Genomic DNA, 12,577 nt, shown 5'->3' on the forward strand with positions numbered 1-12,577 from the left:
GGATTTCCCAGTCGTAGTGCGCACATGCGAATTTAAATTTTTCCGGCTTGACAAACCATTTATTAAGAGTATAAATAATAATGGCCCAGCTTGAAAACGATTGGTCTGATTGGAATCCCCTAGCTGAGCATTATTTTGATGAGACTTCAAACAAATATGAAAGCGTCAACGAAGCACCTGCAAAAGATAACTGTAAACAGGATCGGATTTCCAAACAAATGCAATATCCATACTTGGTTATTAAAAAGAATAATCAATTTATTACTAACAATATGTTGAGAAATTTTTTTGGCGACATTATTTACGACATCGAATTTCGCTCAGGATCACGTGTATTTTGTGTTTATTTTCATAATATTGGGTATGTTTTTTAAAAGTATATTCTTGATTTGATCGAACTGTGTGAATTTTCAGATCTCTTGAGACGGCCTGGACAAAGATTCGTCAGTTTCCAAATATTATATTTTGTGTCGAGGGTCGTTCACAACCAAACGACACTTTTTTACCTTGCCAACCAAATGAGGCTGAAGAAACTAAAATGCCCGAACCAGAACCAACTGCAAATGCCGTGGACTTGGAATCTCGCAATATTCAAGTGTCGGCAAATCAAAAGAAGCATCCGGAATTCTTTAAACCTCCTATAGTTATCAAAGCTGACTACAACGGCAAAAACTCTCTGCTGGCCGTAAACGATGTGAATCAACGTTATCTGAACGTTAAATATGAATTCACGCTGGAGAGATGTGGAGCTTACGAGTTGCAGAAGATTGTTGAAAAGGATCAGGCCGTGCTTTACTATCGATCCGGGCGCTTAATAGTAACGTAGGTATTTGTAATAGTCAATCAAAAAATTTAATATATTTCAATTGGCTTATAGACCGCACAACCAACAGGAATCTAAGGCGTGTGATGGTGAATCAAAGTTCCCGCAACTGGCAAAGAAGTGTTTAGCTTGCAATTGCTACACTGACAACAGTTGCAAATTTTGTCGGATGCCCTTCTGCAATCCAGTGTGCTTTGATGCCCTAGCCACTGCGCACAAGGAGAGCTGCGATAAGGGTAGACCGCCCGTGATTGACGATACCATTACGACAAATATCACAAAGGTAAAGCTGCCGCCCTCCGGCAGCAACGTCAAAATCACCGCATTTGAACAGACCAACGTGTTGTACGTGCGCTCAGCTGAAATTGTCGCCGAGATTGCCTACTACAAAGTGCTCTCGGATGTCATGATGCGGGGCAAATTGGCGCCCAAGCTGACTCAGTTGCCGCAGTGCGGTCAGATAGTCATCTACAAGTCCAACATTCAAACTGTACGAGCTATGGTGCTTAATGTCGACAATCCGCAATCCATATATGTGGTGTGTGTGGATTACGGCAACGTGGAGATCACAACGCTCGAATATCTGCACGAGTGCAGCGTCTATTTGGCAGCATTGCCGCGCTATGCTGTGCCCGTGCTGCTTCGCCGCGTACCAAGGCGCTACATGTGCCCCAATGTGCGTTGCATGTTGTATGAGCTGGACCACACCTACACATTTGTGCTGAAGTACTCGGACCGTGAGTTTGACTTCGACAAGGGCATGCAACGCGTCGTGCTCATTGAGAGCGAACTAAATCGCAGCTTAAATGGATTAATTAAGACAATAGTAACTCCCGTGGAGCCATTACTATCAGAAGCTGGATATAAGGAGGATGTAAGACAGAGCCAATAGGTGCTTTCATCCAGTTTTATCTAATTCTTTGCTTTGGATTGCAGTATTTGCAGCACGTGCACTTGCCAACTGGCAAAGGCCTCGACATGGTCGTCATGGATAACACGTTCATCAAATTTGGTGTCATTCACTGCACTATTTTGGATTATGCATACGAAGTAACTCAAATGCAGCGCGACATTCAATTCTATGGTGAATCCGTTGCCAAATGCGCGTTCTATGCAGCGCCGTAAGTCGACTCTCTGCATAGGCATCAATTATTTGTCATCTTTAATTTTATATATATATATATTTATTTTTAGAAAAAACGATTTATGTATTGCCAAATACCAAGGCAAATGGTGCCGAGGCCTGTGCATGGAACTAGTGGGCGACGGTTACCCCAGCATCTTATTTATCGACTACGGAAATATTATCCCAATTCATGTTAATGATATTCGCCCATACCCTCCACAATTTATATTCCCCATATTAACTACCGAATACGATCTGCTGGGCGTGCCCGCTGATATTACCGACGAGCAATTGGCACGTCTCGAAAAGCATTTGGCTGTTGGTGCCATTGTAAAGTGCGATGAGGTTATTTACAACAAACACGATAATAATTACTCGCTACGCATAGACGCTGTTCAGAACCTTATAAAGTAAAACAAAGCTTACATAAATAAACCTCGTTTTAATACGTTTGCCATATTGCCTTAACCAAAAAGTATGTCAACTTAATGAAGTTTCTTAAAGTATTTGAAACTCTGGATCTTTATGCAGCTTGCTGAAGACGCATCTTAGGCTTGATAATTCATCGCTGAAAAATGTGTCCTGTAAATTAAAAATCAACTTAAATCAGATTAAGTTAAAGCTACGAACGTTGCATACCTTTAAAAATTCTTCGCTAAAGGGTGGCTGCCATTGGCTCCAGTTCGTTAACGTCTGCAACAGCAGAAAGTTTAAGCTAATATTTGACAAACTCTAGCATTTACTCACATTCTGTAGAACTCTGAGCAGATTTTGCGTGTCCTCGACATGCAGGTTTAGTAAATCCATCAAGGAATCGGTGCTATTGACCAGTCCCAAGTGTTGTTGAAACTGTCGCTCCTCCAAGCCGTCAGCTGTAATTAGTGTATAAATTCGCGTGTTTGCTGCCAATAAATGCCTCGCTGCAGCTCGTGCGCTATAATTGTAGAGTATTACATATTTGTAGCCAGTTAGGCGCTCTTTGGGCAGTTGGCTTGCCATTAGAAGGGCAACCATTGGTGCCCTTGCATCCTCCGTGCTGGGTGCTGTGAAGCAGTTGGCTTGCAGGCCATCGGCAACTTGTGTGTGTGGTATATCCCAGCATTGACAGTAGCCCTTGATGATGTCCAAGCAATTCTGACTGTTTGCAACAATGGCACACTTCTCGCCGCGCCCCGCTACTAAATTGTCGAGCATTAAATGCACGAATTCAAACTTGGCAGAGTCATAGAGACCCATTTCCTGCCAGGGCGGCAAATGTGGTACCAGTGCGTCCGACACAACGGGTTGATTCTCGATATGCTTCAGTAGCACAGGATGATCGCAAATCTGTTGAACTACTTGAAGAATGTCAGCCGACGCGGATGTTTGTTGCTATTAATACAAAAAAATATATAGGACAAATTATCAGTAACTTCAGATTAGCAAAAATTACCATTATTAAATTCCAACAAAAAAAAAGGCTTATGCTAAGTTTCATTATCTATAGACAGACAGACATGTGCTTTGCGATTTGACTCTGAATACCAATATACACATTTCCTATGGGACGTTACACATGTCGTGACCAAATCTCTTGCGACTTACCATGCCCGAATCCCGGCAATAGTCGGCAAGCAGCTGCATTGTCTGATATTGAAGTTCCGCCGGTTCCAGCATGCAAATGTATTCGTCTAGCTTGAAAGGAGCAGCTGCTGGGATGACACAGCTTGCGCTTTCGTTGAGGAATTTGCATTCAGGCAATCGCTTTGGCCTTTTCAAGAGGTTCGGCGGCCTTTGTAGCATGCCGCTGGTTTCATGGTGCCCGGTAACTAGACCAACAGATTCCTCTTGCTGGCGATACCAGTTTTCAATTTCCTCTTTCCGCTGCGCTATGCATTCGGCGGCGGTCGTTAGCTCCACTTGTATCTCAACGTCCCTCATGCCGATTTCTAGTAGAGCATCTTGTTGAATTTTTTCATGCTTAAAACACGTTAAAACATCCATTACTTTGCCCATTTCGTCTTTCAAAGTTGCCTTGGTTGCAGTCAACTCTAGAGTTCCATTGCCTGTCCAGGTTTTATGTTTTTTGTTGGACTGTTTGCGCCAGAGCACTAGAAAGATACGCTTATCGGTAAGCGGATTCTCTCCTTCATTGTACTTTCGTGGCCTGAATCCTTTATAGGAACCTGCTGTTCCCCATTGCATTTCCAGAGGCGCAGCAACGTTGTTGTCATTTTTGACATTCAATTCAATAGCAGCACCCATTTTGGCTGCTCTGCGTATTGATGGGGCCTGGGAACGGCGCATTAGACTTTGAAATGCAAGGCCTAATGTCTAAATTTCAATATTAAATAAATAATTTCAAATGGCCGCTGTGCCTACTTTCATTTAAAGCTAGTGATGAGTGATGGGAATGCATAAATATATGCGATGAGTTAAATTGTATCGATATATCGACTCTGTTAACTCGCCAAAGAGTATGTTAAAGCAAACCGATATATCGTTAATATTCATCGAGCTGTAATTGGCACCATTTGACTTATCGATGATGCAAAAAAGCACCCGAGCCGGCGTTTCCACATTGTGGATTACCCACCAATTCCAGTTGTAGTGGAACTGCAGTTGACCCGGGTCTGTTGCATACAAATGTCAGCATGGCGTTCCACTGGTGCGACAACAACCTGCATACCACGGTATTCACGCCACGCGACTTTCAAGTGGAGCTTCTGGCGTCCGCCTTTGAGCGCAACACCATCATCTGCTTGGGCCACAGAAGCTCTAAGGAGTTTATAGCACTAAAGCTTTTGCAGGAGCTCTCCCGACCAGGACGCCGGAATGGTAAGGTGAGCGTGTACTTAAGCTCTCAGATTGATGCTGAGGCCACGTCCATGTACACGATGCTCACACACCTCACTGATCTCAAAGTGTGGCAGGAGCAGCCGGATCAGTATGTGCCGTCCAATCATTGCTGGACCGACTACCATGTCAGCATACACAAACCAAGCACCTTCCTGTCGTTGCTGCAATCTGGGGATCTGCTTCTAAGCAGTATTCAACTTATTGTGCTTGAGGATTGTCACGACAGCTCTGTCTATCGCAGTATTTTGCCCATTTTTGAGGACTTTATTCTGCCTGCAGAGCCATCGGATAGACCTCGCATACTGGGCCTGGCCGGCCCTTTGCATAGCGCCGACTGCGAATTGGAAGAACTTAACGCCATGCTAGATACATTGGAGCAGCAAATGTTGTGTCGCATCGAGACGGCCAGTGACATTGTCACGGTGCTGAGGTACTGCGCCAAGCCGCATGAGTATATTGTGCAGTGTGCGCCCTTCGAGATGGATCAGCTGTCGCGCGTGATAGTCGATATTCTAACTACACATAAATCGTTCTTAAGTGATCATCGTTATGATCCCTTTGAGATCTATGGTACCGATCAGTTTATGGAGGACCTAAAGGGTATGTATTGATGGACTTGCTTTTGATCAAGCCCCAAGCTAAATAAATGAATCATCTGTAATACTACAGATATTCCCGATCCCAAGCTGGACCCGCTGAATGTGCTGGACGGCCTGCTTGCTGTACTCCATGAAATGGGACCCTGGTGCACGCAACGCGCCGCTCTTCATTTTTACCAACGCAACGAAAAGCTTAAGGTCAAGACTCCACACGAACGCCACTATTTGCTCTTTTGCCTGGTGAACACAGCGCTAGTAGAAATCAATGCGCTCTGCGAGCAAACATTCCAGAAGCAAGTCATCGAAGATCCACTTGGCACCATTGAGCGCTACTCAAGCTCCAAGGTGCAACGACTGCTGCGAGTGCTCCGCTGCTTCAAGCCAGCTGAAGCACACACCCAGACGGATGGCTTGCGTAGGATGCGCCACCAAGTGGACCAAGCGGATTTTAATAAACTATCGCACGCACTGAAAACCAAGTGTCAAGTGATTGAGCAACTAGATGATCAGCTTGGGACTACGCGTTCTATAGTTAATAATTTACGGCATCTGATCCAAGCAACAGATAAGGAACAAGCGAAAACAAGCACTGAAGTGCCGGTTTCAGTGACTCCACCACCGCCCACAATGAAATCCAAATCCAACGCACAGCCACACACTAGAAGGCGGGCCCACACACGGCGGCACAATCGGCACCAGCACGATACAAGCGAGACCCTCTGCGCTCTTATCTATTGCAATCAAAATCACACGGCACGCGTACTGTTCGAACTGCTTGCAGAGTTGAGCAGACGCGACCCGGATCTTAAGTTCCTGCGCTGCCAGTACACCACAGATCGCGTGGCCGATCCCGCGACAGAGCCAAAAGAGGCTGAACAGGAGCACAGGCGGCAAGAAGACGTGCTCAAACGCTTCCGAATGCACGATTGTAATGTGTTAATTGGCACCTCGGTGCTGGAGGAGGGCATTGATGTGCCCAAGTGCAATCTGGTAGTGCGTTGGGATCCACCCACCACCTACCGCAGCTATGTGCAATGCAAGGGACGAGCGCGAGCCGCACCCGCTTACCACATAATGCTTGTGGCACCCAGCTATGATCCGACTGCAGCGGCGACTAATGATACAGTGCAGCTGAACGATCAAAGTCATCGATTTTTATGTGCCACGATTAGTGATACTGCTGAGCAGGAGCTGGACAGTGACTCCGACGACTCGGCATTGCCCAATTCTCTGGCCTCAGATCCTTATACTTTCGGCACAGCTCGTGGAACGGTAAAAATACTTAACCCGGAGGTGTTTAGCAATCAACCGCCGACCGCTTCTGACATAAAGCTTCAGGAGATTCAGGATGAGGTGCCGACAGTGTTGGATGGCGGCAACTCCAGTGACGACGCCATGAGCTTGACCAACACCACGCCCAGTGACAGATCCGCCGAGCGTAGACCCAAGCAGCGCTTCGAATGCGAACTGCCCGCATTGCCCGATGATGCCATATCCAAGGAGGTCAACGTCTCCGTCGCGTCGGACACTCTGAGGAGCACTACTCAGGCACTAGTGCATCAAATGGCACAATATCGTGAAATCGAACAGGTAAACATTACGTATCAAGGTATTTAAAATTGCTAAACAGATTAGAACATTCTTCATCAGGTTAGGAGAATCTAAGAGCTATAAAAGAAATACCGGTATAAGTGCGCCGACATATGTCCGTCTAGTACATTTTATCTGCGTCATTTTCTCGCGAAATTCTGGTCTTTAAAAACGGCAAAGCTGCGCCTTTGATCATGGCGAGATGTTATCGTTTTAAAGCATCATAGCTCCGCGGCTTTATAAACGACATATCTCTTGTGCATTAGCCCCCTGCTGTGGACGGGTTGTGCTACATCTTGTTTTTAATAATATGTTTGTTTTATAGATGCTGTTATCGAAATGCGCTAATACGGAGCCAGCCGAAGTGGAGCAACAACAAGCAGAGCGATTCACCAGCTGCCTTGCCGCCTTTCAGCCCAGGCCCGAGCTGTCGACGGGCGCCTCTGTAGATTTGAGTACTGCCATCGCGCTGGTCAACAAGTATTGTGCCCGCCTGCCCAGCGATACCTTTACCAAGCTAACTGCTCTGTGGCGCTGTGCCCGTTCCGTACGAACAGGCGTTATCCTCTACCAGTATACGTTACGCCTGCCTATCAATTCACCACTGAAGCACGACATTGTTGTAAGTGTATGAGGTTTTATAGTATAATAAGTCTATCGTCTAGCATGTCCTATAAGGTAATGGATATTTAAATTTTTTATTAAAATTTCAATTTTGCAAAATTTCTGCTTAATTTAATTGCATTTGAAGGGTATTCCAATGCCCACGCAAACTCTGGCACGACGTCTGGCCGCATTCCAGGCCTGTGTGGAGCTGCATAAGATCGGGGAACTAGATGATCAGCTGCAACCCATTGGCAAGGAGGGCTTTCGCGCTCTGGAACCGGACTGGGAGTGCTTCGAACTGGAGCCGGAGGATGAGCATATAGTGCAACAAAACGATGAACCACGTCCAGGCACCACCAAACGGCGCCAATACTATTATAAGCGCATTGCATCGGAATTCTGTGATTGTCGCCCAGTGGCTGGGGCTCCCTGCTTTCTGTACTTTATTCAGTTAACACTGCAGTGTCCCATACCCGAGGAGCAAAACACCCGTGGTCGCAAGATTTATCCACCGGAGGAGGCGCGGCAAGGCTTTGGTATATTAACAATGAAACGCATACCTAAGCTGAGCGCTTTCTCCATATTCACACGATCTGGCGAAGTAAAGGTATCGCTGGAGCTCGCACGCGAGCGTATTGTGCTAACTCAAGAGCAGATTAGCTGTATCAATGTCTTCCTAAATTATACGTTCACAAATGTGCTACGCCTGCAAAAGTTCCTCATGCTCTTCGATCCGGATTCCACCGAAAATTGTGTGTTCATTGTGCCAACGGTAAGAACGGAGCAGGACAGCCGCATTATAGATTGGAAATTTCTGGAGCTCATACAAGCCACTGGGAACCTGATGCCGCAGCCAGTGCCGGATGGAGAACGGCAGGCGCAGCCCTTTGAGGCGCAACGTTTCCAAGATGCTGTCGTCATGCCCTGGTACCGAAACCAGGATCAACCGCAGTACTTCTATGTTGCCGAGATCTGTCCTCATCTATCGCCGCTCAGCTGCTTTCCGGGCGACAATTATCGCACCTTCAAGCATTATTATCTGGTAAAATATGGCCTCACCATACAGAATGCGGCACAGCCGCTGCTCGACGTGGATCACACAAGTGCACGTTTAAATTTTCTAACGCCACGTTACGTAAATCGTAAGGGCGTGGCCTTGCCAACCAGTTCGGAGGAAACGAAGCGTGCCAAGCGGGAAAATCTTGAACAGAAGCAGATCCTAGTGCCTGAACTGTGCACAGTACATCCGTTTCCGGCATCCCTATGGCGCACAGCAGTTTGCTTACCCTGTATCCTATACCGCATCAACGGGCTGCTGCTGGCAGACGACATTCGGAAACAGGTCTCTGCCGATCTTGGCCTGGGGCGGCAACAGATTGACGATGACCAATTTGAGTGGCCCATGCTAGACTTTGGTTGGAGCCTGTCGGAGGTGTTGAAAAAATCACGCGAATCTAAGCAGAATCCGGACAGCATGGAGGCAATCAACAAAGCCGTAGATGATGCTGCTCAACAGACGGTGGCTGAGCCGAGCATTGAGAAAGCCACCAAGAGCGCTAATGAGCTAGTTATTGAAGGCGAAGAACAATTGGGCAATACGGATGACTTCATCGAGATTGGCACCTGGTCCAATGACATGGCCGATGACATTGCCAGTTACTCAGATGGCGATGAGGATGAGGAGGATGAGGACTTTCTGCCTGTGCTACCCGCCAATGTGAAGTTCTGTAAGTGTGCAAGATTCTCTATTTCCGTCAACCGATTTACTTATTATTGATTTCACTTGCAGGCGACCAGCAGACGCGCTACGGTTCACCCACTTTCTGGGATGTGAGCAACAGCAGCGGATTTAAGCAGTCAGCAGCGCCTGGACAAAAGCGCACAGGAAAGCCGCATGGTGGCTCTGGAATTGGCAATACTGCAAAAGTAGAGGGAAAACCCAAGTACGCCTACTACGACTCGGACAACTCACTCAGCTCTAGCTATGATGATGACGAGCATGTGGGACCGATTTACCAATACAGCTCGGAAGATGATGATAGTGATGACATCGTTGCCGGTCGCATTGAGTTCACCTCAAAGAACGAGGCGGAGACCATCGAAACAGCGCAAGAGCTGGAAAAGCGCCAGAAGCAGCTGTCCATTATACAAGCCACCAATGCCAACGAACGCCAGTACCAGCAGACAAAGAATCTTCTCATTGGCTACAATTTCGAGCAGGCACAGCACAGAAACAGTATCAACTACGAACAGTCCATTGTGCGCTTCAAATCAGAGATTGAGAGCAGCGGCATGTTAGTACCACACGGCGAAGAGCTGGTGCTACAGCGCACTGAAGTTAGCGCAACGAAAGCTGACAAGGGTGGGTCTACTTTGCAGCTGGAGCTCCTAAAAGAGTTTTTGCCATACGTGCCGGAGGTGGAAATGCTGGTCAAGCTTGCCAGCAAACCGTCACTTCAGCTCTCGGACTTGGTTGAGCTAAACGCTACGTGGCTGCAGCAGCACAAGCATGAAATTTACAACGTTATGGGCTGTGGCGATAGCTTTGATAACTACAACGATCACCACCGACTGAACTTAGACAATAAACAGCTCAGACTGGAGTATCAGCAAGAGTTAGTAAAAAATGAAGATTGCGCTCCACATCGTACTGAAAAGCAAATAACGGGCAGTCCTGATGACGCCTTCAGCTTTGATCATCAGCCGGACCTGGTGGGACATCCTGGACCAAGCCCTAGCATTATTTTGCAGGCTCTCACAATGTCCAATGCCAACGATGGCATCAATCTGGAGCGCCTGGAGACAATAGGTGATTCGTTCCTTAAATACGCCATTACCACATACCTGTACATCACCTATGAGAATGTGCACGAGGGCAAGCTAAGCCATCTGCGATCTAAACAGGTAGCCAATCTGAATTTGTATCGGCTGGGGCGACGAAAGCGACTGGGCGAGTATATGATTGCCACAAAATTTGAGCCGCATGACAATTGGCTGCCGCCTTGCTACTATGTGCCCAAGGAGTTGGAGAAGGCGTTGATTGAGGCTAAAATACCAACGCAGCATTGGAAACTGGTCGATCTGCTAGACATCAAGAATTTAAGCAGCGTGCAAATCTGCGAGATGGTGCGTGAAAAGGCTGAGTCGTTAGGTCTAGTCGGCAGCGTGGAGCAACCCGCAGCTGCGCAACAGCTGACACAGAACGCCAACCTAGACGACTCCAACGAGACGAACGATTTCAGTTGCTTCATTCCGTACAACCTGGTCTCGCAGCACAGCATACCAGACAAATCCATAGCCGATTGCGTGGAGGCGCTTATTGGCGCCTATCTAATCGAGTGTGGGCCTCGCGGGGCGCTGCTCTTCATGGCTTGGCTGGGAGTTCGTGTGCTGCCCTACAAACTAGAGCCGACAGCAGCAGCCATTGAGCAACGTATGCCAGGCAGTACCAAGCCGGATGTGAACAACATGATAACAGTATATGGTGATTGGCCAACGCCGCGCAGTCCGCTTCTGCATTTTGCACCCAATGCTAATGCCGAGCTAGAGCAGTTGCTAAGTGGGTTTGAGGAATTCGAGGCCAGCCTAGGCTATAAATTTAGCGATCGTTCCTATTTACTGCAGGCCATGACGCATGCCAGTTATACACCCAACCGCCTGACTGATTGCTATCAGCGTCTCGAATTTCTGGGCGATGCCGTATTGGACTATTTGATAACGCGGCATCTGTATGAAGATCCACGCCAACACTCGCCAGGTGCTTTAACCGATCTACGCTCGGCGCTAGTGAATAATACCATATTTGCGTCATTGGCTGTGCGGCATGGCTTCCATAAGTATTTTCGCCATCTGTCACCTGGGCTTAACGATGTCATCGATCGTTTTGTGCGCATTCAGCAGGAAAATGGACATATCATAAGTGAAGAGGTAAGAACTTTAACGGACTCACCAACAGTCATATATTACGATTATAGTTTCGGATATCGTTACAGTACTATTTGCTTTCTGAGGAGGAGTGCGATGATGCTGAAGATGTTGAGGTACCCAAGGCTTTGGGTGATGTATTCGAATCAATTGCCGGTGCCATTTTTCTGGACTCGAATATGTCGCTGGATGTGGTGTGGCAGGTATATAGCAATATGATGAAGCCCGAGATCGAGCAATTTAGCAATTCTGTGCCAAAATCACCCATACGAGAGCTGCTCGAGCTGGAACCGGAGACGGCCAAGTTCGGTAAACCCGAGAAGTTGGCCGATGGTCGTCGCGTGCGCGTCACTGTCGATGTCTTCTGCAAGGGCACATTCCGTGGCATTGGACGCAACTACCGAATAGCCAAATGTACAGCTGCCAAGTGTGCACTACGGCAGCTGAAGAAGCAGGGCCTGATAGCCAAAAAAGACTAAAGATGTGGCGCTGTGTTGTGAATAACTTTAGTTGTAGGTACCCACAATGTACATATATACTACATAAATGCTCCAATAATATAATAATAATAATAATATCGATAATAATAGTATTTAAAATAACAAATGCTGCAGAATTGCAAAAGCTTTTTTTGTTTTTTAACACATCTTGAGCACACCCAGCAATTACCATCTTCTCTACTATCCATATGTCGGAAACAGCTGGATCGGACCACTATATCAAATAGCTGCCATAGGAACGATAGGTCGGAAATAAGGATCAAGATACCTTGACCATACTCTGCATTAACTATTTTCCCTGTACTTCTTAGATACGGGCAAATCACTAGGAGCATTATGAAAAGGTTGGGTCTGCAAGGGTATTAAATGTTCGGCGAGCCGAACGAGAACAACGACTTTTGCAGCTGTATAATGGTAAGGCTTATAAGTTTTACTGTGATATTTACAGCCTGGCAATTACATTATGGGAATTGTTGTCGCGCCAAGAGCCGTACGAAAATATTTCGAATTCCTTAGCCATCGTTCAACACGTCCAAGCAGGTGAGTACTTGTATGTGACCAAATGTTACTC

General features: G+C 46.8%; 3 protein-coding genes across 3 annotated transcripts; 2 read left to right on the plus strand and 1 right to left on the minus strand.

Moving 5' to 3' along the window:
- Positions 1 to 60: 60 nt before the first annotated feature.
- LOC115757687 (protein vreteno) lies at positions 61 to 2,424 on the plus strand. The gene is made up of 5 exons (XM_030698025.1): positions 61 to 361; positions 415 to 822; positions 878 to 1,697; positions 1,760 to 1,944; positions 2,018 to 2,424. The coding sequence occupies exons 1-5, from the start codon at positions 81 to 83 to the stop codon at positions 2,361 to 2,363; spliced, it is 2,040 nt and encodes a 679-aa protein (XP_030553885.1). The 5' UTR covers positions 61 to 80; the 3' UTR covers positions 2,364 to 2,424.
- Positions 2,394 to 4,324, minus strand: LOC115757689. The gene is made up of 4 exons (XM_030698028.1): positions 3,534 to 4,324; positions 2,697 to 3,320; positions 2,589 to 2,642; positions 2,394 to 2,531 (listed from the first exon to the last, which is right to left on the minus strand). Exons 1-4 carry the CDS (start codon positions 4,233 to 4,235, stop codon positions 2,448 to 2,450), a joined length of 1,464 nt encoding a protein of 487 aa, XP_030553888.1. The 5' UTR covers positions 4,236 to 4,324; the 3' UTR covers positions 2,394 to 2,447.
- Positions 4,325 to 4,518: 194 nt separating this feature from the next.
- On the plus strand, positions 4,519 to 12,079 carry LOC115771829 (endoribonuclease Dcr-1). Its single transcript, XM_030717709.1, has 6 exons — positions 4,519 to 5,387; positions 5,457 to 6,976; positions 7,302 to 7,598; positions 7,728 to 9,309; positions 9,372 to 11,509; positions 11,575 to 12,079. The coding sequence occupies exons 1-6, from the start codon at positions 4,583 to 4,585 to the stop codon at positions 11,983 to 11,985; spliced, it is 6,753 nt and encodes a 2,250-aa protein (XP_030573569.1). The 5' UTR covers positions 4,519 to 4,582; the 3' UTR covers positions 11,986 to 12,079.
- Positions 12,080 to 12,577: the final 498 nt, after the last annotated feature.

Source organism: Drosophila novamexicana, unplaced genomic scaffold, assembly GCF_003285875.2.
Source record: "Drosophila novamexicana strain 15010-1031.04,08,12 unplaced genomic scaffold, DnovRS2.1 tig00000108-arrow-pilon, whole genome shotgun sequence".
NCBI classification, from domain to species: Eukaryota; Metazoa; Arthropoda; class Insecta; order Diptera; family Drosophilidae; genus Drosophila; species Drosophila novamexicana.

Coding starts and splice junctions, on each gene's coding strand:
- LOC115757689 (XM_030698028.1), bottom strand. CDS start 4,235: ATGCGCCGTTCCCAGGCCCCATCAATACGCAGAGCAGCCAAAATGGGT. Junction 3,321..3,533: donor ATTGCCGGGATTCGGGCATG/GTAAGTCGCAAG, acceptor TTGTATTAATAG/CAACAAACATCCGCGTCGGC. Junction 2,532..2,588: donor TTAGCGAAGAATTTTTAAAG/GTATGCAACGTT, acceptor TTTAATTTACAG/GACACATTTTTCAGCGATGA.
- LOC115771829 (XM_030717709.1), top strand. CDS start 4,583: ATGGCGTTCCACTGGTGCGACAACAACCTGCATACCACGGTATTCACG. Junction 7,599..7,727: donor CACTGAAGCACGACATTGTT/GTAAGTGTATGA, acceptor TTGCATTTGAAG/GGTATTCCAATGCCCACGCA. Junction 9,310..9,371: donor ACCCGCCAATGTGAAGTTCT/GTAAGTGTGCAA, acceptor TTTCACTTGCAG/GCGACCAGCAGACGCGCTAC.
- LOC115757687 (XM_030698025.1), top strand. CDS start 81: ATGGCCCAGCTTGAAAACGATTGGTCTGATTGGAATCCCCTAGCTGAG. Junction 362..414: donor GTTTATTTTCATAATATTGG/GTATGTTTTTTA, acceptor GTGAATTTTCAG/ATCTCTTGAGACGGCCTGGA. Junction 1,698..1,759: donor AAGCTGGATATAAGGAGGAT/GTAAGACAGAGC, acceptor TTTGGATTGCAG/TATTTGCAGCACGTGCACTT.